Raw genomic sequence first — 25,189 nt, 5'->3', positions numbered from 1 at the left:
GTTCCATTGAATTCAATAGAATGTGTTTTTATATTAATCAAATTAATAAAATAAATGCAATCTACACGATTCTTTTCTTTATCTGTCAGAAAAAGCGCTATGCTAATGCGCTATGCACTCATCATTAATTAATATGAGTTTTAAAGCATTTTATTTTTATAAATAGTCCAGATAGTTATGGAATCTTCTAGGAGGTGTAAATGTCGATCTTCCAGATGTAGCTTTGTTTATAAGTCAGAGGATTATATAATCGTAATTTATACTAGGTTATTTTTACGATATTAAATTTGCAGTATGCAAATTAAGACTTGATTATTCAAAGTTAATTTGTGTTAATATTACATTTAATCAGTTCATAATTGTTTTCAGTTAAAGCAATTTTTAAAAATTCTTCACGTTATGCTCATAAAGCAGTAAACGATGCATTTTAGACCGAAGCCAATTAATTTCACATTTTTACAATATATTGTATGTTAATGTACCAAGAGCATTTGCTCATAGCTGCTAACAATAAACCTAGTTCATTGTATGGATTCATTTGAACCGAGAATATAGATCGAGAGTGTCTCGACCCTGCAAGCCTTGAAGACTGCAGTAGTGGAATGCCCTTGCAAGGGTATCTCAATGTCGGACTTTAGGTGCCAGTCGTCGCCCTCTATACCCCCGCCGCCCCCGCGCACCGCGCCCTGTAACTAAACTCTTTTAACTGGATGCAACTGAGTAAATAAACCATTCAGGTTGACCTTAAATTGTTGCACGATGCCGATGTAATCTTCGTTCTTCAACTCAAGCTACAAATACCTTAATTAATCCCATTACCTTTATGTTAAACTACTAGCTGACCAAACGCTGAGCGGAACGCTGCTCTACCAATTCCCTAATTATTATATTATCAGACCTACGGTATATACTGAAGATTAAACTCAAACATTTATTTATTCAGCTAGACTTCGTTTGGAAGCAATTTTGAATCATCAAAATATAGAAAAAAATATCATCGATTCGAATCGATTCTTTACAGAGAGGAGCGGGTAAATAAGGAGTTTATTTTTGAGATGGAGGTAGGACTACAAGATAACTGCTTGAACAAAATTAGAAACTATAGTCAATGGCAGTAGAAAGCCATGAAGAATATAACCAAAGCTCCATGGTAGAGCCGATAAGCTGTAAGACAATAAAAAGTCAGAAGTTAATAATTAATGTGACATATTATAATGTTAGACGTAACTTTTGATTTAATATTTTTGTGGATGAATAGTTGTCAATATAGCTGTCACTGTCACCTGTCAGAACATGCTTAGCTGTCGAATACTATAAATTGCCGCTTTCCTTTGACTCGTGGCGCAATCGTACGGATCGTGCCTAGGGGCTCGGACGTTGTTTATACGACGTTTGACCCAACTACCCTCACTTTGCTAATTAGTCGTTGACTTGCTGCGATTTGTTAATCAATTAGGTAGCTGTGTAGAATCGCAGTACATTTTAATTACATTTCAAACTAATATTTAACCCAGTCTCGCGTGTAATTTCTATTAATAAGATATAATTGTTATATAAATCTAATTAAATGAATCTTAATAATCTCAATTTATATTTTCAGTCAGGTGTGTTCTAAAATCCAAAACGGTCATGACAAAATGTGTTTGTATGTGCTTGGTTTTTGAACGAGTCACATATTACTTGGATATTTAATTTAAAGATATTTATACAGATATCATCTTTTACGAGATTAAGAAGTGTTGTTATTTCAAGTCTTGCAAGTGGCATTATTTCATCCCAGTTCCTAAACTGTATTTTTTTTACATCTGTTTTTCCTCATGTACCACATCATGTACATGGCCCTGAACTATCTAATGATTCTGGATCATTGGATTCAAATAAATTTTCGTATAAATATTTTATTCGATGCCATCTCAATGTATGCCGAGTGTCTAAAAGTACATTACTATTTGCAATTAATAATATATATTTTTAAGTACCTACATCTAAAAAGAAAATCTCAATAAATATATGAAACAGCATCAGCAAGATGAGCAACATAGAAATAATAATTACTCTTATAACTGTCCCATGTATAAAGAAGATAATATTTACAAACAATGAGCAATAATTATGTTTAAGCTCGAAAAAGTCGCTCATATTCCCTAAGAAGCAAATGAAAATTACCCCGCATTTATGCAAAGTATGAATGTAGAGCATTTTATTATGCTTCAAATAAAACAATTTCAGGTTTTAACGTCTTGAAGAAGCCAAACAAAAGTTTTAATTAAAGCAGGCAGTAAAATTTTTACAGAAACATCCAGGGGTATGAGGGAAACGAACGAGGGGGGTGCGGTATTCAGCACGCGCCGAGCTTGCCTGTCGTTGACACGGCCCGAGGACACCCGCTCAAGGTCGCTTTGCCCAAAAGAGCTCACAGCCTTTAACCATTAATTTGGTGAAAAGTACAAGAAACTTTTCCTCGTCTTAAAAATTACTCCAATAAGTTAAAAAATCATTATCATGATTACACAGAAAATGTATCTATCTTAAATTTCAACATTTCTTAAATTAAACATCTTAATATAATTCGATAAACATAATTCATGAATTCATTCGACAAAGCGTTCAATATTCATAAATAAGTAATGAGAGTGAATGTATAGATTAATTAACGATATAAAACAGAATATAAGCATAAATTCTTCACGATATAATAACTTTCAAACATAGTTGAAATTAATCTTTTTTTTTATCTAGTTATAGTAATATATTAATGCTATTTCCATTAATATTATACGATAACTATTATGCCGTACTTAAAGCTCGTAAACTTTAATGAAACAATAGCCTGACATTGCGAAGGTCCTTACACTTGGAGTTCAAGGCTTAAGTTATAATTTATTGTATCGCTATCAACGCTTTCACTTTGAAAACAACGTTATTTATCAATATTATAATTATAGAGAAACCTATTATGTATAAGTAACGGCATTCCTACGTAATTACATCAAGCAATCGACATAAATTTCAGCGTAAGGCATGGTTTTCTTTACAAAATATAATACAAAATACAGGGACATATAAAAAAAAATATTTTTTATAAAATGTATAGCTATGCCAACTCATTGATTCTAACCGCAAACTAAAACAATCCTCGTTTATTTTTTACATCGAAGCACTTTTCTATACTAATATTATAAAGAGGAAAGGTACTACTGTACCTTTTTTTTATAGCGGGGAAATCTTCCAAAGATACCCACGGCCCCCGGGGAAGGAGCCGTGGGTTATGTCGGATTCTTACCGACTAAAACCTCACTGTGTTCCGTCGAGCCGGGGCCGCGGGTATTTGTAGAATTCTTCCGCGACCGCGTACTGTACCTAAAAACTACCGGTAAACTACTGGACCGATTACATTGTAATTTAGCACACATATAGAGGATAACTTGGATTAACACATAGGATGACTGAACATAAATTCAAATATAAAAATGATACATAATGTGTATTAAGATTAAAGGAAAAAAATAAATTTAACTGTTATGGCTCTACCTAACGTAGCTTATATTAATTAACACACCAAAAGAACAGAAAAACAGGGGAATAGGATATGTATTTGAAGGTGTTACAAATAGGTAATTCTTTTTTATCTCTATAAACTTAGAATATACGTTAAAGTAAATATGTTATAATAACTCAATTTCTTTTCGTTATTTCAAGCATTTTATTGATTTCAAGGATGTTATCTTTTAACGACATTGAGCAATGTCCTTCACTTTATAACAATCAAAAGCTAATTCCTCTTTGATGTTGATTAAGAGATTATTATTAGCCACGTCATTACAATCAAAAAGGTCATCTATAAACTGATGGACGGACTACGGTTTATTTTTATTTTAGGTTTTATTGTATTGAGATTTATTTCCAAATTTGGATAATTTGGCTTTATTGTTACTTATTTGATAAAGAGGTAAGAGGTCCATGTAACTTTTTCGTCTATCTTCTAATCTTAATATATATATAAATCTCGTGTCACAATGTTTGACCTCAATGGACTCCTAAACCACTTAACCGATTATAATAAAATTCGCACACCATGTGCCGTTCGATCTAACTTGAGAGATAGGATAGTTTAAACATGTAGGTACCACAGGCGAAGCCGGGGCGGACCGCTAGTAATTACTATAAGAAACTACATTTCCCATGCTCTGAACATAAAACATACTTAGGATATTTTATTCACGGCTATACGATGACTAGCTTACAGACTAAACCAATATAACCTGACTCAATCCATTGGATAATAATTTTAAAAACGTTTCGGTCATATAAGACACAGAAAATTTAATACTCTCTCACTAGAGTGCAAACATACATGCAATGCATGATTTTTTTATGTTGTAAGAAGAATATCGAATCAAGCTTAAAATTTTGTTTTACAGAAATTCTATAGGTACCCATATGGCGTAAGTACATATATTGGTATATGTATTTCAATTTCAAACATCCTCTCGTTTGATGAGCTTTTCTATATTTCATTAATACGACGATTACTGTACTATAGAAAAGCTCATTACAAAACTTCCTGAAAACTAACTAACTAATAGTATGCGTTTATTCAGCATCTACTTTAAAGTAAATTTATTTTAAGCGGTTTATTTCAAATGACTATAATCTGTCGATAGAATATCCATATACTTTTAACTAATTCAATTTAACAATTCAGCCGTAAAAATAAAGCAATTCAGTTACCATGAACTGACAATCAAAGGCAACTAAAACCAGACAAAATTGGCAAACTGTTTCGGAATTCACGTCCTAATTTCAGGTCAATAGCAATTTCTAGAACGGTTGGGGTTGCAGTAGTCTGATACCCCTTAGCAGTGGGGGTGTATGGAGGGTTACGGTGCATCGCACGAAAGGGCAACTGCAGATAACGCAAGCAGAAGCCAGACAGTCAACGTCCCGATGCACTCCCGGCCCCCCCTCGCCCCGCGACCCTCGCGCCCCCTCGCAGTCCTTCGGGAACCCGTATCCGTCCGACGCGAACTTTTTACATTCGCAATCTCGATCCTTGATGACTCGTTTAACTAATGAAAAGAATTACCCAGTAGCGTACTCGACACAATGAGCCAGTTAGCGAATTCCGCTTTTGGAAAGCTATCTATACGCATGAAATTTTATAGGTTATACTGTATATTTTATCAAGTAAGTACCTAATAGCCTAAAAGCCTGGCCGGTAATATGGATAAATAAGTCGATTAAACGCAACGCATAAGCTACATAATACCTAGTTATTGTTAACCATTTATCCTGAAAGAATTAATCTGTAAACAATTAATAAAGCGAAGACTCTATGCGAAAAGAAATTCACAATATTATTAATTAAATAATTACTTGTCACTTTAACTTAAATCATCTGTGGTAAGAGGTCCAGGTTTAATAAAATGCCAATAAATATGCCGTATAATATATTTTTCTTAAACTCCAAAAATATAGAAAAAGCACTAATATGTTTGGAGTTTGTCGATACCGTTTTTGTGGAGAAACTTCTAATTTGTTGAGTTAAAAAAGCATGGTAAAATGATGAGTGCCACAAAGATAATTTACATTTATATTATGATTGTATTCATGAGCCAAAGTAAAAAAGATTTCTTATTCAAGAAATCAAAACAAACCATGGATCTGAGAGGCCATATTTTGATAAATGCAAAAATACTTTTGTATAAAAAGATGAAACAAATCAGTGAAACAAATTGGGATTAAAGTAATTTACTAAAATAATATTATCCTAATTTTGATTAAATCATATTTTATCGATAAATAATATATATACTTAGCTAATGCTAATATAGCTAGTATGTAGCGCTCGCTCCGACTGACTGTCCGAATTAAAAGATTTTCCACTTGTTCTGGGTTGGGTCTGTTTATAAAAATAACCCATTTTCATTTTCTTACCAAAATAATACTTAACAAAGTGCTGCAAAACCTTATGTCGGACAAAATTAAAAAAAAAATATACAAAAATCCAAAAATCCCTGATTAGTTACAATACAATAAATTTGTTCATTTTTTCTGTCTCTTTTTCACGTCTAAACCACGAAACCGATTTAACCGATAGAATATGTTTTATCTCAAAAATCCAACAGGAACTATGTCGCCTTTCCTTTGTCTACGCTAATGAAACCGCGGCCTGAAAGCAGATCTTGTATAAAGTCATCAGAATTATATCAGCGATATTTTTTGCAATATCATTTATATTGTATAGTTATATAAATTAATTTAAAATATGCCAACACCACACCTACACTCGAACTGCGAAGGGTACGTCCATGGGTATCGGTATTAATTTACTATGTATCTCATTTGAGTCTTTGCACGATAATTATAGGTATTCTTATTTATTGTGAAAGTTTAGTAAACAAGTAAGTAAATAGCATTGATTCGCAGAGGTCTTATTGTGTGTATCATACTACAGATAATATAATACTATAGTCATACGTAGGTAATTCAAAAGTTTCAGAAAATCTTGTTCATGCCAATAGAGCTTTTTTATGAGCTTTTTACTAAGAGAATAGAAGACACGAAGATATAAGTATAGCTAAATGTTTCAGAAGCAAGCAAAAATTTTCCTCTTTTTTGTATACCATGTCCAAAAAAAATATATATATTAATTTTTTCCACTTTGTCATTGTTATAATTAATGTTAAACTACTGTCACATTAATTGTCTTATTATTGGTATTCCTTTTTATTGGCGTATTGTTTTGTTAAAGTTAATTATAAATATTGTAATACAAATAGCTGTAAGGAATCTATGTATGTAAAAAATAAATAAATAAATAAAAATCATACTGAAATTTTTCATGTTTTACTATCAATTTCTAAAACACCAAAATAAATGTACCCTAGGTTGTAAATAAATTTACATAGCCAAGAAATAATATAAAGAAATATTCTGATTGGTATTCTTAAATCTTATATTATCCTTTACGAGCTATATACCTATGAGATAAACAACTAATGGCTAAAATAAATGATAACACACACACATAAACATAGGTAACAAGTACACGAACAACTTTATATAATTGTGTTTTTCATGTACAATATCTACATTACCTAACAACTCTTAATATGTAATACGTATCGTTAATATCAGCTACGAAATAGAAAATAATGCGATGTTGTAAAAGCCTCGTGGAAACTATTAAGAATTGCTCTTCTATAGTTGAAATAGCGTGCGTACAAACGCGTGCAAATACGCAATTGAATGGCATTATTATTTTTCCACAGCGTAGAGAGCAGCGAGGCAGCGGTGGGCACACAAGCTGAGCAGGCGTCTGTGTCAAGGCCATGTCCTCGACCGTGACCGTCACCGCTCGCGCACTCCGCACTGCCCCCCGCTCTACTAATATCGACGTTATTTTAATAAAACTAAACCAGCTCTACTTAAACAACATTCAATAAAAAATACATCTCCATATTTTGAGGACACCGATACGAGCGCTCACTTTGTTTTTTGTTTGCAGTATTATACTTCATTCGGTATACCCTTTGGTCTACATTCTAGTCGAATGTTCCTAGTAGAATATTTTAATTTTATGACCTTTGTTTTTCTAATGAATTACCCATTTATGGATTGAGAAGTTTAAGAAACAATAATTTTTGAACCTCTTAAATCTCCTAAGTATTTTGAAGACATAACCACGTGTAAGTAGGTTTCCACAAAGCTTTTCCAATCGTTCCACAAAGCTTTTCCAATCAAGGCTCAATAATAAGATACAAACGCAAGGTAATATTTTGTAACATTCATTACCTTTTTTCGTCATTAAATTATATATATGTACTTACGTTACAGTAATTAGTACTTTTCGTAATATCCCTGAAAAAAAAAACATATAGAAATATGTATCTAACATACGAATATTTAACTAAAATATACAAATATATATCCTAGTGCTTATCGACCAAATTTCTAGGAAATCAAACAATAGGAGAGTATAATAATTTATTAACAAGAATCCTCTGAAACATTGTTTAATAGGAATAAGTATAACATATACATAGTAGATAATAGACAAAAGGTAAGTTTATACCTTAATAAACAAGAAAAGAAAGCACTTCGAGGACATATAATATCTGGTTGTATATCGCAGGATTCAGTTCAATAACGCGAACGCCTACGCGGCCCATACACGTGCCCGCTGTTCAATCAACACGGTGAAGGTCACGCGTCCCAAATTGTCCTAAAGCAACTCCCACAAATGGGAGCCTAGGCCGTTGATCTCCTTGAAAATCTTTCAGAGCCCTCGACCTTGAACTTTACCCGCGCACGCGCATTCTCTGTTACCTAGTACCCTGATCTCGTTACTAAAGAATCGGCCTAAGTATATTGTATTACTGAAGAACAAGAAAGATACTTTGCTGAAACATTTGCTAAAAGTTACATCGTTCGGCCCCCCCTGTCAATGAAAAATTTCATCTTGCTGTACAGCCTATAATCTATTACCTATCCTGGGGTCTCTTCGTTTTAATTAATTAATTACTTAAGTGAATTGACGTGAGATTAATTTATCTTTTACATATAACTTAATTTAAAAGGAATTGTACCGTTGTGTTATACAACAGATTATTACTAAACCATAAGTTATACTGCGTAAAGCATTATGTACATAAAGAAGATAATGCTCATCAAAAATAATAAAATAAGTATACTTTGTCCAAAAATAATATTATAAATTATGATGTGAAAGTTATTAATAAAAAAAAGCTGCAATAAATAATTTCTTTACACCGCCGAACAACTATGTATCCAGTATCCACTACGTAAAACTCTACATTTGTTATTAGTTATTTCTACTTAAAACGCACGGTCCAAACTTCATTTCCTATGTTCTTTTTATACAATAACTAGCTGCTCCGCGCGGTTTCACCCCCGTGGCTCCACTCCTGTTGGTCGTAGCGTGATGATATAATATAGCCTATAACCCTCCTCGATAAATGGGCTATCTAACACTGAAAGAATTTTTCAAATTGGACCAGTAGTTCCCGAGGTTAGCGCGTTCAAACAAACAAACAAACTCTTCAGCTTTATAATATTAGCATATATTAGTATATATTAGGTACACAAAAAGTTAGCTACTTATATTTTTAACGGCTACCTTTCCTAATTCCAAGGCTACAATTCCTCACAATTAGCTAAGATTAGATAATTATATTATGTATACTCTTCAAAATTAACTCTTGCTCTTTAACAGAAATATTCTGTATCTAAAATATGATTAACGTCGAATACAAAAATAGGTTGTATGCTGATTTTTATGCTATATTGCTTCAAGAGCTTTCCGCCCTCGGCTACGCTAGTTATACGTCATATGCTAAAACTTTGAACCAATACACACACTTTAAAAACAACCGCACCAAAATCCTTTGAATAGCTGGAAAGACCTAAGTATTAAAGTATATGTACTACATATACAAATACAATATATTATATTGGGACAAACAGACAGCGGAAATTCCTTATAAAAAATACACAATAATAACAAAAAATATACTTACTAAAAACGAGATGCAAATTAAGTATGTACCTAATCAATTTTTTTTTCTATTCTTGAAAAGCCGCGGCCGCGCGTACTGGCGTAGGATGGTTATCGAATCCGTATTCTTCATGACCGATACCGCCATCTAGTAGCCATTATGAAAACTTTCTTGCAGTCTTTCTTGGTTGAACATTGGAAATCCTATTCTTTCTATTATTATAAATGAGAATATTGTATCGTGGAAAATAACATAATACTAGTTATTACACATAGTTCACAAGTTTGTACCTACTTATTTAATACAAGCTCTTGCAAGCTGCACACGACATAATATATAGGTACCTAAGAAGTTGATATTAAATAATTATAATGTTCAAAGAACGAAATGTTTTCATTATTACGTATATCTTATATAAAATATTCTTGACGAATTAAGTAGAATTAATTCTTTTGTAATATTTATGGTAATTTATTATTTAGAAAAAAGCAAGGAGTGATTTCAAAATGTTCATCAATTGTTGTCCCTTGTAGTTTTTATTAGCAATTAGTAATAACGTAGTGTTTGTTCATTTTATTATATTTCTAATATAAGTAGCTAATCTTGACCTAATTACAATAAATTTATTTGAGATGGAAACATTTGGAAACGTAATACTTATTTAGAAATTGTCCTCTATCTTTGCTTGCATCTAATGCCCATTTTCTAGATTGATTAAAAACCTCATTTTCATCTATTTCCAACTTTCCGCAATTAATTAGAATAAAGATGCTCACTATGCGAATCTATTTACATGATGATATGAAGCCATTTATAAGAAATAAGAATTCATGCTACAAAAGTATACCTACGCATTTTTTTGGCACATTTATTCTCTAGTACACACTTGCCAATTTTAACCACTTTAACAACATGCCTGAATTTTACTAACAATAAATTATCTACTTTTTAACTTTAATTAATATTATAAATTATTTGTTTTATATACAAGATTTCCTTTACATTTAAAGAATCATATTAAAGACATTTTAATAAGTCAGTATTATCTCATTATATGATACTTAAAATAAATTATGTAAAATACTACTATACCTCTTAAAAATCACTATCTACATAATACATATATAATATCTAAGCATTTTTTATATACTTAATTTTTTTTTATTAATTTATTTAAAATAACCTGATACGAAAGTGGTCGATATTTATTTTATATAATGTGTATATTAACTTTTCAAAAATTTATACGAACGCTTAGAGCATAAATATGAATTACTGGCTGCTCCGCGCGGTTTCACCCCCGTGGCTCCACTCCTGTTGATCGTAGCGTGATGATAAATTATAGCCTATAACCTTTCTCGATAAATCATCTATCTATCTAATACCGAAAGAATTTTTCAAATCGGACCAGTAGTTCCCGAGATTAGCGAGTTCAAACAAACAAACAAACTCTTCTGCAGCTTTATAATATTAGTATAGATAATATAATAATGGTTTAAACATCGATAAACAACATTGAAACCTCTCCGCTTCATAAGTAATTTATTAAAGCAATTGATATTATTGGGGTAATTAAATGTCTAATAACAATCATGAGGTGACGCACATATTCACCAGCATGATGCTTAGGTGGGCGAGCGCAGACCACGTTGCAGGGGAAACGAGCATTAACCCTTTCTGCAGTTCATTCGCCGTCTGGCCTCACCCCTGCAATCCACCCACGCTCGCCCCTTGACGCCGATCCGGCTGCACATTTACCACGCTGCAGCCAAACTATACATCTACCTGAAAGCCTTTAACACCTTATTATATGCTTCATTACGTTCTGCTGTTTAACGATACGGATATGTGAGTGCGTTAGTTACAAAAGTGGGCTAAGATGGCTGCAAATATATATTTTTTAAGTATAAACAAGTAAACAAGTAAAAAAACTAGTGGCCGGGGAATCAGTGAACATCGAAGCACATTTATTGAAGATTACAATATTACTCGGAACAATATTAAATTTTTTAATTATTAAATATCTACGATTCACGTTTTATTTTATTCGTAGATATGGATATTGTAAGCCGTCGTATTAGTGCTTCTAGTTTGGCGATCAACTGCTATTCCTTATATAATTTTCCACCCCATATTTTAATTTCACCTTCATGACGTTTCGTTTACCCACGTGAAAAAGTTAAACATGATCTTTCTCCAGTGTTTCTCCACATTTCTCCACTAATATCATTATCGATCTTCATTAAAAAATACTAAGATGCGTATATCGACTAAGTGATTGACGTGAGACGTGAACAAACAACATCTTACTATACTTCATAACTTACTTAAGTATCTAATATTCATCTACTATGTAATATTATAAATGCGAAAGTTTGTGAGGTTGTGTGCGAGTGTGTTTGTTACTCTTTCACGCAAATACTACTGAACCGATTACTTATTAGTTAGAAACTAGGTAGGTAAATCATAAATTTCTGTTTTGTTTTCATTTTTTTTCCAGAATTACTCAAAACCTGATCTTATTAATAATTAAACTTCTAAATAAAGTGGACTGTGGAGTCATTTTAATACGTAACATTTGACCTCTATCTGTTTTATCTTCATACTTCATAGTGACCTTTTTTTTTTGTGGGGATATCTTGCATAGATACCCACGGCCTCCGGGGAAGAAGGCCGTGGGCTTAGTCGGATTCCTACCGACCAAAACCCCACTGTGTTCCGTCAAGCCGCATCAACGACGGGGCCATGGGTATGTGTAGAATTCATCCGTGACCCCATCAGCGGCTACTTCATAGTGACCTGCTTAAAATATCGACTAAAGTGAATGAATGCCATTATCTTTTTCTTTGGTAAATTCTTGGGTAAATTTAAGGAGAAAATTAAGGCTTGGTTACACCATATTACCACAGTACTTAGTAATAAAAACATGTTAAAGTAACGGTTAATGAGTTACTTGACTATAGACGACGTCATAATATATTTACATTACATTACGTAACCGCTCGCAATTTCACCGGTTATGTACAGTATGTTAACGTTTTAAATATTTGTCAGAAGCGTCAAATACAAAATAAGATGCCGAAGAGATGCCGTATGACCATGGAACTATAGTCATACTGGAACCCAAACTCCTAAGAATAAATAAAAAACTGATAGAATGACCGCAAGTAACCCCTGTTTACCCCATAGGGTAGCCAGCGTGATTGTAAATTTTTCCCCTATTGACGTGCATTAAAAAATCGACTGTCAGTAATAATAGTCTATATGACATAAATCATTAATAAAATCCGCTAAAAAATGAAATTTAAACGAGATTCATGCAGGTTTGCTTTTCCATTGAAATAACAAAGGTTTACAACTTTTAAAATGGACTGCTTATCGAACACGCTCATAATTTTTTTCCCATATTTTGAATTATGTTATGAAAATCGTTGCGCGGCAGCCCCAATTCTAGGTGTCAAATAATGTTTACTGCAAAATGGCGGATGTTTATGTTCATTTCGTGAGTTTGTTCTTGTATTTTGGAATTATTCTGAGCCAAAATTAATAGAAATGGTTGTAAATATATTGTGCGCGGTTGCAAAAGTGAATGGCATCCAGGATGTGATATTATATTTCATTCGTAAGTACAAAAAACCATGCATAAACTACGCTTCATGTAAAATTGTAGTTTAGTAATATTTCTACTTTAATTGTTGTTAAATCTGGAATAATAGATCGAAGTTGTGATTATAATGTTAATTTTGATTAGGTTTTTTCCATTTAACATCGTTATTTGCTTATTATTAAATGTTTCATGATTGTAATAAATATTAGACTAGGGTGTCCATACTTTATAAAATTGTGTACATATATTTCGGTATAGTATTTTATATGAGGAGAAGTCTTTCTCCACTTGAGTTAGTTCAATTGGCGTGAAAGTTAATGGTATAAAAACGTTGTTTACTACTTTTATATAATGATATATTGTAAAATCAAAAACTCAAAGTACATACATATATGGTACCTACTGAAATAGAAGCACAAGACAACAGCACAAATTTTGTGTTATCTGTATCTAAATGACATTTTTTTTTTATATTTTGCAAATAATCTTCTTTTCTCTTTACAGGTTTCCGTCCAATCTAGCGGAACGTAATACATGGCTAAATATAGTAGAATTAAAAATATCCTGTTTTGAAAAAGTGAAGATATGCAACATTCATTTTAAACCCGCACTTGGCCAGTGTGGTGGATGTGGCTGTAACCTCATAGGAGGCCATGTCCCAGCAGTGGGAACGTAATATATACGTTACGGGAAATAAAATGTATGGGAGGGTTTAAAGTTACATTTTTAGATATTTCTTGTTATATTTAAAAAAAGTTATTATTGTTATTTTACTCATTAGGTAAAGTATCATATCAGTATCATATCGATATCAGTTTAAAGTTTTTTGATACCTGCAATAGTTACGGAATAATCACCTGTGCACACTTAACGATTACACCCTGAATATATTATATTTTGTTTTTTATTGTATGATAGGGAAGCGCTAGACCACGATCTCATATTTCAAGTACTCTTAAAACTATTTAAATACTTAAGGGTATGGAATGATAAAAATATTTTCAGTGAACCGATTTCGTTACTTTTTATTGTTATTATCTTATAATTTGCAAATTTGTAAAGGCAGTTGGCATTGTAATGATAAATAAATATTATAAAAACACATTGATATTTTACTTCATTAATTCCTCAAATGACTGGACGTAACGCCAAATTATACAGCAAAATGTTGTCATAATTTATAGCGGTCCTGTGTTCTGAAGATGCAAGACGGAAGACGCAAACATGAAAAAACGCTGAAAGGAACATTACAATTTTCCAATGTTAAATACTTGAACATCTATTTTTTATCTATTTGCAAAAATTCTACAGTAACTATATTAGAATAATAAATGCAATTACGTTATTTATTTCCGCCGTAAATCATCAACCATCAATCAATCAATAAATATAAAACTCTCCCGTTACTTAGTGACTGACAGACAACGCACAGCCTAAAATCACTGGACCTAAAGACATGAAATTTGGCACACTCTGTATATCTAGAGTATCCTAAAGGTGCACTTAGAAAGGCTATTCCGAAATCCCCACGGGATAAATGGGATTTTATGTTTTATGACTTCAACGAGGACGAAGTCGCGGGCAAAATCTAGTATTATAGTAAAATTTTAATACGAATAAAATTGATGTATCCGTTATTTTTTTCCTTAATATCCTGAATTTTTTACATTTATACTCACCCCACGGAAATATAGACATACTATATATATTATGACTCACCGTAACTAGAAAGAGACGGAGGGGAAACGATAAGATTCAAGGTCAAATTTTTTGACTTTACTTTTTCTTAGGGAGTGTGGGTTCCATACGTAGTATATATAGTTCCATGCGTATGACCTTGCGGACCAACGTATGAACAAGCGTATGACTTGCGAGTTCCGACTCCCATAGCTATAAGGGCTGGCGCAGATATAGCGGAGCGCAGCGCAAAACATTTTTCTTTGTTGAACAAGTATCGACATTATCCTCATTAAATAATATTCAACGTACCGCGCTCTCTTTCGCATGTGACGCTTTAATCGGGAATAAACTGCAGTTGTTGTATGATTTTGAATTTTATTTCAATTATGACAAGTTTGAATGGAAAATGCCGTAGACAGACATTGAGATAATATAACTACGTATGGAGGAGACACCACGAACAAAATCTGTGCGGCATTTTTTTGCTCTAAGTTTTAAAAATTATTATCTAGCTAAGTACTTACCGATGAAATTTATTCCTTTGCACTTTTCCGTATTATTTGTATTATTACACGAAGGTATATTTGATGCGTTTCACTTTAAAACCATTAAAAAAAACCTGTAAGTATGTTGAGCGGAACATAAGTGATGTAGGCGGTGTCAACTCCATATGTATATCTCAATGTAGACAGACGAAAAGTGCGCTGCGCTCCGCCATATCTGCGCCGGCGGCCGGCCCTTACAATGCTAAAAAATAAGCAGGTGCAACTTGGGTGCTACACATTTCGTAGTCACCACAGGTAGTCACTGAAAAAGTCACTGTTCGCGTAAACTGTTAAATTTGACAATAATCGTAGAAAAAATAACAAAAAAAAACTTTTTTTGTAGTTATAAAGTTGTAAAATAATAAATAAGTACTTACATTTATGTTTTATTACAATGACAACATGGTATGACCACCAATTTATAAATTTATCAGCTTTTGATTTTTAGAGTAACATCCCTCGTGTTTTTAGAGAAAAAGGGCTATCTGACGCAATATTGCTGTGCAATATTGTTACGATGCGACTGGACGCGACGTTAAGTTCTTTAAATCAGAAATTGTTTTTAATAAACCATTCTAGAATGCAAAACGTTAAATTACTCGTATCGGTAATTATTAAAACAAATAAATGGTGATTTCATTTTCCTAAATTAAATGACCTTGTAATTTAGTGGCTCAATTTTTATGATGTAAAGCACATTTCAGTATGTCAGTACCTATTTAAAATAAAATGTAGTGTGGGGAAAAAAGAAGAAGCTTTTAGCTAATACACTGGAGATTTCCGTATGAACATTAACTTGTAACAAGAAAATATGACCTTGAATGACGCCTGTATGTTTTTTATCCCTTTCACACCCACTTGCCAAGTTAGGTGCGAAAGGGATAAAAAAATAATAATAAAAAAAATAATTGAACTACATTTACCTGTGACATTTCCATAATCATTCTGTTCTATGTTATTTAATATTTTTAGTCTGTCGTCTATAATTATCAGTCTGTGGTTCTGTTGCAATGGCTGCAACACGGGTGACCTCGGGTGACGGACGACGGTCCACAGACTACAAACTGACATAAGTCTTATGGCCGTCAACATAGCAAATTTTTAAAGATTTTCACTAGTTTCTAATTGTATATGTTTGTACTCAAGATTATATAAATATGCCGAAAAATAAAGGAAAAGGAGGTAAAAACAGGAGGAGGGGTAAAAATGAAAACGAAACAGAAAAACGTGAGTTAGTATTCAAAGAAGACGGTCAGGAGTACGCCCAAGTCACAAAGATGCTCGGTAATGGCCGCTTGGAGGCCATGTGCTTTGATGGCATAAAACGTCTTTGCCACATCAGAGGAAAACTTAGAAAAAAGGTATGGATAAATCAAGGCGATATCATATTAATTGGATTACGAGATTACCAAGATGCCAAGGCTGACGTAATCTTAAAATATACACCTGATGAGGCAAGGAATCTTAAAACGTATGGTGAATTCCCAGAAACTGTACGTATCAATGAGACAGTTGTGTATTCAGTCGATGGTTTGGATGAAGACATTGAATTTGGAGATGAGGTCAGCTCAGATGATGAAGCAGATCCTGTTGATGCAGTTTGAATCGTTTTTTATATCTTAAATCCACAGTATCTATGTAAGTTTATGTAAATTTATTTCTGTTAAATAGAATGATTTGTAAAACTGTTTTTTATTGATTCATCATTGAGATTAGAAGATTGTCTAAACATTTTAGGCAAAAACCATTGTAAACATCTTCCAATACTTCTTGCAAATTGCAGAAATTTCTATTATTTAGTATTATTTATTATTAATTAAAAAAGTCATCCCACAAACTAGGATGTACTATAACATAAATCCCCTATATGAGACAACTACTAGGAAATATTGCACAACATTCCTTGAAGTACCATTTAAAACTCCTATAGAAAAATGTTAAAATTTAAGGAATGTACATAATTAAATACTTTAAAACATCCTTTGTGTTTGCTTTCTTATCCTATTAGTCACCTATGTATTTTTAATCATGTTAGAGTATATTTGTTCTTTGGAATATTTAAATTTGTTCTAATAAAATGCAATGTTATAAAATATTATTTAATAACTCAGGCCCTGGAATCACAGACATAATAGAAAATCTATTGTGTCGTGGACCGATCAGGCCGTTCGGGGCTCAATGGGTTAAAACCAACAGTCTAAAATGCACTATAAAAACATTAACGTCTTCAATTTCAATTCATAAATTAAGTATGAAAATAAAATATATAGATTGTAATTATCATGTTTATTTTGATTTTAACTATTAGAAAATTTTGGCTGTAAATAGATATGATGAATTATGATATCTATCCATACTATGATAACTATTAAACAAAAATCATAAATTCAGTTATTTCATTTATTTTGCTGAGACTTCTTATTATCTCTCTCTTCTTAATATTATGTATTATACATATTTGACTTACTTATTTGTAACTATTTATCGAATATTTATGAAATGGGACAGGGCAAAAATCAAATTACCTTTGTCCTGTTATATTGTAGGTGCATTCTATCCGTTAACACCGGTTGTTTTAATACTAAACTTAGTTTAGTGTTATGCCAACAGCCAGAAATATATTGAGAATTTTAATTCAGGACGACAACACCTAGGCAACAGATTTTACTAGGCATCTTACCCGAACACCACAAGTAATTGGTGGCATGGCTTTGGCTGATTAAGTGGGACAAAATATTGTTTTCTAATAATTTTTTTTTATTATTATAATTAACATCTGCGATCAGCCAACAGACTATGAGCAGATATTTGGACAGAATAATTTGGCGATTTGAGAACCAGAGCCAGTGCCCTAATTCCCCTTTCATATGTAGCTCAACATCAACATTAGCTCTTTTCAGAAGTTTCCTGGGCTTTAGTTTAAGCAATTGCTGGGAGAGAGGATTTGGATGCATTCCAAGTCTTTTCTTGTGCTTCTTGAGGTATTTTGTAGCTTCCTCCTTAACCCCTTATTGCATGAATTATTAAGGAGATGAAATAAAAATTATTTTTTTGCAAAAAAGTGTTTATTAGACCTTACATTATGAGATCAAATTGAGAAAAAAAAATTATTTACTTGTATTATAGAAAATATGAAACGGCGCCATATATGGACTCGTATGCAGTGTTTGTTGTATTTTTTCTGTCATATATGGCTTCGTATGTAATTAGAAAAAAGTAACTAATTAATGAAATAAAAATATATTCCGGATTAATTTCACACACACGGTTGCTAAGCCCCAAGCTTGTATCCTGAATGCTAAGTCAACTGATATACTACATATACTTTACATAAATCCTATCCTACTAATATTATAAATGCGAAAGTTTGTGAGGGTGGATGTTTGTGTATGTGTTTGTTTGTTACTCTTTCACGCAAATACTACTGAACCGACTTCAATGAAATTTAGCACACATAATATAGAGGGTAACTTGGACTAACACATAGGATAGGTTTTATCCCGGAAATCCCACGGGAACGGGAAATATGCGGGGGGCTTTCTTTGAAAACGCGGGTGAGGCCGCGGCCGCGGGTGACATGTTAGTACTTTATATGGATACCTAAATAACACCCAGAATCACAGCCAACTGCTTGCTTAAAACAATTACGTTTGTCATTATAACATAAAAAGTAAAAACACGTTATATTTTTCACATAACGTGAAGGAACGAAATTGGAACAATATAGGCATAACTGACGGCCGTTCTTCTTCCAAATTGGGTAATGACTAATCCCATCAGATCGTACAGAGTCAAAGTAAAAATCTAGATGTCTTGCAGGAGTTTTTCGTAGCTTTTTTGCGGCAATTGGCGAGTCAGGAATACTGAGGAGACTCCAGAGATGCCGATGTTTCTAAGTTTTTGAGAGACTACCACGTCTTTTGGTAATAAGAGCTTTCCCTGACTTTCGCATTTGCTCTGAAACAGCTAATTAAAAATCATACAGTGGCATATAGCATGAGTCTGTATTTATTGATGATGATAATATGATATTTATATGCTTAGTAGTGAGATAAAAGTGTCCAGGATCCATACTGGAACAATCAGTGAAAGTATCCTTGAATGCATACCAAGCCACATATGACATAATATATTTTGGACAGAATGCATACGAAGCCACATATGACAGATTTGGAAAAGTACAAAAAACATGATGAAAGCAAAAAAAAACAACCAAACCAAATGTTTTACCTTATTTTAGAAAGAATAAAGAATGAAGTAATATTTTTTTTTCATGGCTTTACTCACCTTTTTGATATTGAAATTTTAATTTGAAAATCACGGTTTTTTCCGCGCACCCAAACCGTCGCACGCGCTAGACTAAATCTATAATATATCTGATGGATAATGTTTACACTGTATAAATTAATTACATTCCAATTCTCGATGAAATGCTGTTTAAGATGTAAGGTAGTTTTTTTAGATATTGTTTATAGTTAGCCTGTAAAAAATTCATGAACTTCGTCGTCCATATATGGCTTTGTATGCGGTAAGGGGTTAATTGTAGGCATTTCTATGTACTCATGAATTTCAGAGTTGCGAGTGTACCATGGAGCTGCTGTGAGCATTCTTAAGATGTTGTTTTGCACTCTTTGCATGCACATTAGGTTGGATTCGCTAGCGGAGGCCCAGAGTTGAAATTTCTAATAATTTTATTGCTCATTTTTCTGGCTCCAGAGACACAGTGTTTTACTAATTCAGGAGCCTATGGATTCATAAACAAACCTATTTATTATGTCAATAACGTTTTATTTATTTATTTATATTTAGCAACATCTGGAGAGCATGTTTAGAGACATCTAGATCTATGAGTAAAAGCCTACAGACACAAGTAACATTTCCCCCCAAAGTACAAAGAAATACAGTTGAAAATTAATAAAATTCAAATTAGGTACTGATAATTTTTTTTTTCAAGTGGGGAAATCTTGCCTAAGATACCCATGACTCCCGGGGAAGGAGCCGAGGGTTATGTGGGATTCCCACCGACTAAAACCCCACCGTGTACCAACGCGCTGCTTTAGACGGGATGCGGGAACACATTCGCAATCTTCCGCATGTCCCGCCCCGCAGTTGCCCGTTTCCAGGAAATTCCAGGCCTTCCACCAATTGCCCACCCCGAGGCGGTGCAAGCTGTACACGAGCTCACGCCACCCGCTCGCCGACGATGGATTTTTCCCCATTCCATCATCGGCGTTCCCCAAAACCCGAACCCAGCAGCGACCGACTTTAAAAAATTAAATATACAGCATTTTATTAAGTACCCTAACGCACGGTTTTACGGTTAATTTTCGAACTTTCGGTTTATAACATCCCCAGGTACATGAGATGTTTTGTTTCTTTTTGATCAGAAAAATACAAATTCGAAAAAGTTCGGCTTTTCTACAACAGAGGGCGTTAATTTTCAATAGATATAACCTTGAACCTAAACACATAGAAATAAGAGCGTTTTCACATTATCCGATCCGATATCGGATATCGGACGCCGATAGCCGATATCCGATATCGGATACAATTTGCCCTTTCACATTGTCCGATAAAATCGTTCCGATATCATCATGAGTGTTGCCAGAAATTTTTAAATTGCCAGTTGATAAAAAAAAGGTATAATTAAAAAAAATCAATTGTTCTAAATTTTTAATGTACATGTACAACTATGGTTGTACATGTACATTAAAAATAACTACGATAAAGAAAAACAACTTCAAAAAAGAAAAGTAAAATGTAAAAAAAGATTTGATATCACAAATTACTGCATATTATTAATTAGATGTGCTATTTACTAAATAGTTTTGATATCGGTCATTTGTATAACATAATATACTTTATATGTTAACACATTATAAATTAAATAAATTTATATCAATACCTACTACAACCTAGTATTAGTTAACCTTTTGACCGCCAGAGCAAAAACGCATCGCCGTGCCCTCCACGCCAAGCCACAAATTCAATGAGATAACCTTGAAAATAGTAGGGAGTCCAAAATGTTATCGATAAACATAATAATTCACGTCTGAATATTTGAATAAACAGCTTATAACACAAAAATAATATTTATTTAACCTCATCTCCTACTGTAAAAACTTAAGACCACATTTATAGCAACTATCAACAAAAAAAATCAACCTTTTGAGATACAAAAATACATATAAAATTGCAGCAAGTTACAGCACTATTCTCTATCAGTTACGCCCCATTGGCATGTATACATGCCGATGGCGCGGGCAACCATCCTTTTTTTTATAATCTCTCGCTTCTGATTAGGGATGTGTAGCTGTATATTATTATAACTTATCGAGTTTATTTATTAAGTTTATATGAACTATAGGTATTATTGTGGAGTGTTTATTTGTAAATATCAAAACAACTATTACCTTTAAATAAAGGGAATTGCATTAAAACTACATATTTATTTTCCAATCATTTAGTTTAATACTTGAGTTATTACAAATACTAATTATATGTAGGTACCTATTTAGGTCAATTACCATATTTTGATATGACATAGCGACAGTTTGTATCATAAGAATATTCTAATAAAGGCACTGATTAGACTTATTAGGTAATAAATTTTGAAAACTGCTAAATAGGTAAGTACCTACAGATTTTTAGAGATATTTATACATTTTGGACCTAAGCGAATTTTTATCATTACATGGACAATAAATATTATGCTAGAACGCATACATTGTGTTTGTGACGATAAAATAAAAAATAATAAAAAATCAACAATTGTATATAATCATTATGTTCATTAACAGCCTTGTATTTACCTACCTATCTATATAATTATTATGCTCATTAATAGCCTTGTACTTATTTGTAAAATATCACATGAAAATAAAAAATACTTAATAAAAAATCAACAATCTATAATATTTTGTATAGATAATTCAAAATTAATGAAGTTACTTGAATATTACACTACATCACTAGTAGGCACGTATACATGTCATTGGCGCGAGAGAACATGCTTTTTTAGCCATTAATTAAGTTATTTTTTGTCATCAAATATTTGAATAACTACTTGGCAATTTTGTTTACTGTGTACAATTATGTAATAACTGGGGATTCAGTTCATAAACTGTATAAATAAAACACGTAAAAGTAAAGGTTTAATATGTTTATTTTGTATTTATCTATGATCTGTTTCTTGGCATGTATAGGTGTCGCTGGCGCACAGGGCACATGCAGGGCACGATTGCGCATGACATCTATAGATGTCATTGGCGTTCAAAAGGTTAATAGTTTTAGTAATACATATTAGTAAATACCTTTCAAAATCTATTAAATGTATTTTTAGCAAGATGTACCTAGTCATTTAGTCATTTTTTCACTACATACACTTATAAAAGTTCATGTAGTACATATGATAAATTTATTAAGTGATACAATCTATGTTCACATTTTCTTTTCTTTTTCTTATTACACTGTAATATCTTAAAATAATATTGTCACTCGTTCAAATATATTTGTAATATGATTGTTGTAATTTCCTGTAAGTAAAGATACCTACATAAATTATTTTATTCTCATAAACAATTATTTTAGAATTAAGAGTTTTCAAACTTTGTATTCTTATGTTGTAAATTCAAAATAAAAATCAAATCGGTGTGAAATCTCCTCCTTTTTTTGAAGTCGGTTAAAAACAAAGCACTCAATGACAACAATACAATAAACAGCACAACCAACATCCGAGTAGGAGGAGGAGCGAGGCAGAATGAGATAAAATAAAGATGATAGACACTAACTAATGTTTTCGAAGATAGATATTTGAATTTAAGAACGCAATATATTTTTGTTTACTTCAGTTCAGCCAATTGCCGTATATTTTAATACGGCAAATAAAAATACCTGCCGTATAAATCGTATTTTAAATGCCTATAAATACTTAAATGTGTGTTTTCTTAATAAAAAAAAAGGTTTCTTTTAATAGAAAGGGTTTTAGGTTAAAAGCAAAGAATTTTTTTAAATATTGAGCGCCCTATAAGACTGAAAATACACAAACTAGTGCTTTTTTGCTGTTGGTATACTGCCTTTTCGAAAATTGAGATGGCAACACTGAACATTATCGTCCGATAGCCACTGGGAATATCGGTGTCGGCTCCGATATCCGATATCGGACCGGACAATGTGAAAGACAGGCACATATTTCATACATTTTACTTCCCTCCGATATCGGATATCGGCTATCGGCTTCCGATATCCGATATCGGATCGGATAATGTGAAAACGCTCTAAGGGTGAAATTTGTGTTAAACGTGATAATAAGAAACGGATGACTGTGTCAGTCATTTTTATTTAGATTACTATGGTGACATTCGTATTACTTGTAAATATTCTTTAATTTTAAGGAAAAACGGCATTATTTCTAAAAAAAAATAATTACCGGAGAAATGTTATTCCTTTATTAGTATAGCAGGATGGATTTCCGCAATGGGAAATGATGAAACACACTATGTTTACACAAGCATGTCTCAAGAGCAACTGAATAGCGACGACGCCCTGGTGGCTTGGAAGTTACCTGAGTGGCGACAAGGTCACGCGTGCTTACGACTTCTAGTGTCTTGTTAATTAGATTTCTATGTGTTGTCAGCATTTAAGGAAGAGGTAGGTTCTTTTTTTGAAAAGGTTCAAATTATACCTTGCTGGAAACAGCGATGATGGAAGACTGTTCTACAACAAGGTAGTGCGAGAAAAAAGTTTTAATTCTCCCGCCCTGAACAAAGGATTTGTCTAGGACCTAGGTCATAAAGTTAAAACCACGTTATAACGAACTTGAAGATCCATTCTTCGCAGTCTCACTCGCGTGGCTCCGCTCCTGTTGGTCTTCCTCGATAAATGGGCTATCTAACACCGAAATAATTTTTCAACTTTGACCAGTAGTTCCTGAGATTAGTGCGTTCAAATAAACAAACTATTCAGCTTTATTATATACTAGCTTACCGCCCGCGGCTTGGTCCGCTTTGTCTAAAACCTAATAAATTATATACTAAAAACCTTCCTCTTGAATCACTCTATCTATTAAAAAAACCACATCAAAATCCGTTGCGTAGTTTTAAAGATTTAAGCATACAAAGTGACATAGGGACAGAGAAAGCGACTTTGTTTTATACTATCTAGTGATTATATAGTACTTATAATTATATAGTACCTATATTAGTATAGTTGTATAGATAAATATAAATAATATAGGACATTATTACACAAATCGACCTAGTCCCACAGTAAGCTCAATTAAGTCTTGTGTTGTGGGTACTAGGCAACGATAAATATAATATTTTAATAAATACATATATAGATATTAACACCCAGACCTAAGAACAAATAATTGAGTTCATCACACAAATATTTGCCCTGACCGGGGATCGAACCCGGGACCGTCGGCTCAGTAGGCAGTTACTTTACCACTGCGCCAACCGCGTCGTCAAAGTAGTCGTCGGTATCATAAATAGCTTTATTAATCGCGTCGCGTCGTCAAGATTTTTGAATGATGGAGTAATCAGTAATGAATACATACCTATAACTAATTTAAAAAAATCTGTTATGCTATCTGAAGGAGAAGTTTTAACTTTTTCAAAAATAATGAGTGTTTTTTCTTCAGGTGGCATCTTAGGGTGGCATTACAAAGTACTACACTAAATAATTATTACACTTTATATTTTTAGAATTCGTTAGAGGCCCTATTAAAAGCTAACCTGGAGGTCAAAATTAATTTTATCTGTGATTCTCATATTTTCTTCTATAAACCCATATGATTTTTTTATCTGTTGAAGTCTTTAGATTAAAAATGTTGC

At 32.7% G+C, this 25,189-nt stretch overlaps 1 protein-coding gene and 1 long non-coding RNA gene across 2 annotated transcripts; both read left to right on the top strand.

The window, feature by feature from the left end:
• Positions 1-12,825: 12,825 nt before the first annotated feature.
• LOC149905912 (uncharacterized) lies at positions 12,826-14,230 on the top strand. The gene is made up of 2 exons (XR_016457094.1): positions 12,826-13,143; positions 13,633-14,230. It is a non-coding gene; the product is annotated as an uncharacterized LOC149905912 (long non-coding RNA).
• A 2,163-nt stretch (positions 14,231-16,393) lies between these two features.
• On the top strand, positions 16,394-17,333 carry eIF1A (eukaryotic translation initiation factor 1A). The gene has a single exon (XM_090105857.1). It carries the CDS (start codon positions 16,511-16,513, stop codon positions 16,955-16,957), a length of 447 nt encoding a protein of 148 aa, XP_089961983.1. The 5' UTR covers positions 16,394-16,510; the 3' UTR covers positions 16,958-17,333.
• Positions 17,334-25,189: the final 7,856 nt, after the last annotated feature.

The sequence above is a fragment of the Colias eurytheme genome, chromosome 9, assembly GCF_061535395.1.
Source record: "Colias eurytheme isolate Ceu_HAF_F1 chromosome 9, ilColEury1 Martin Lab GWU primary, whole genome shotgun sequence".
NCBI lineage: Eukaryota > Metazoa > Arthropoda > Insecta > Lepidoptera > Pieridae > Colias > Colias eurytheme.
This window is presented reverse-complemented; position numbering and strand designations above follow the sequence as displayed.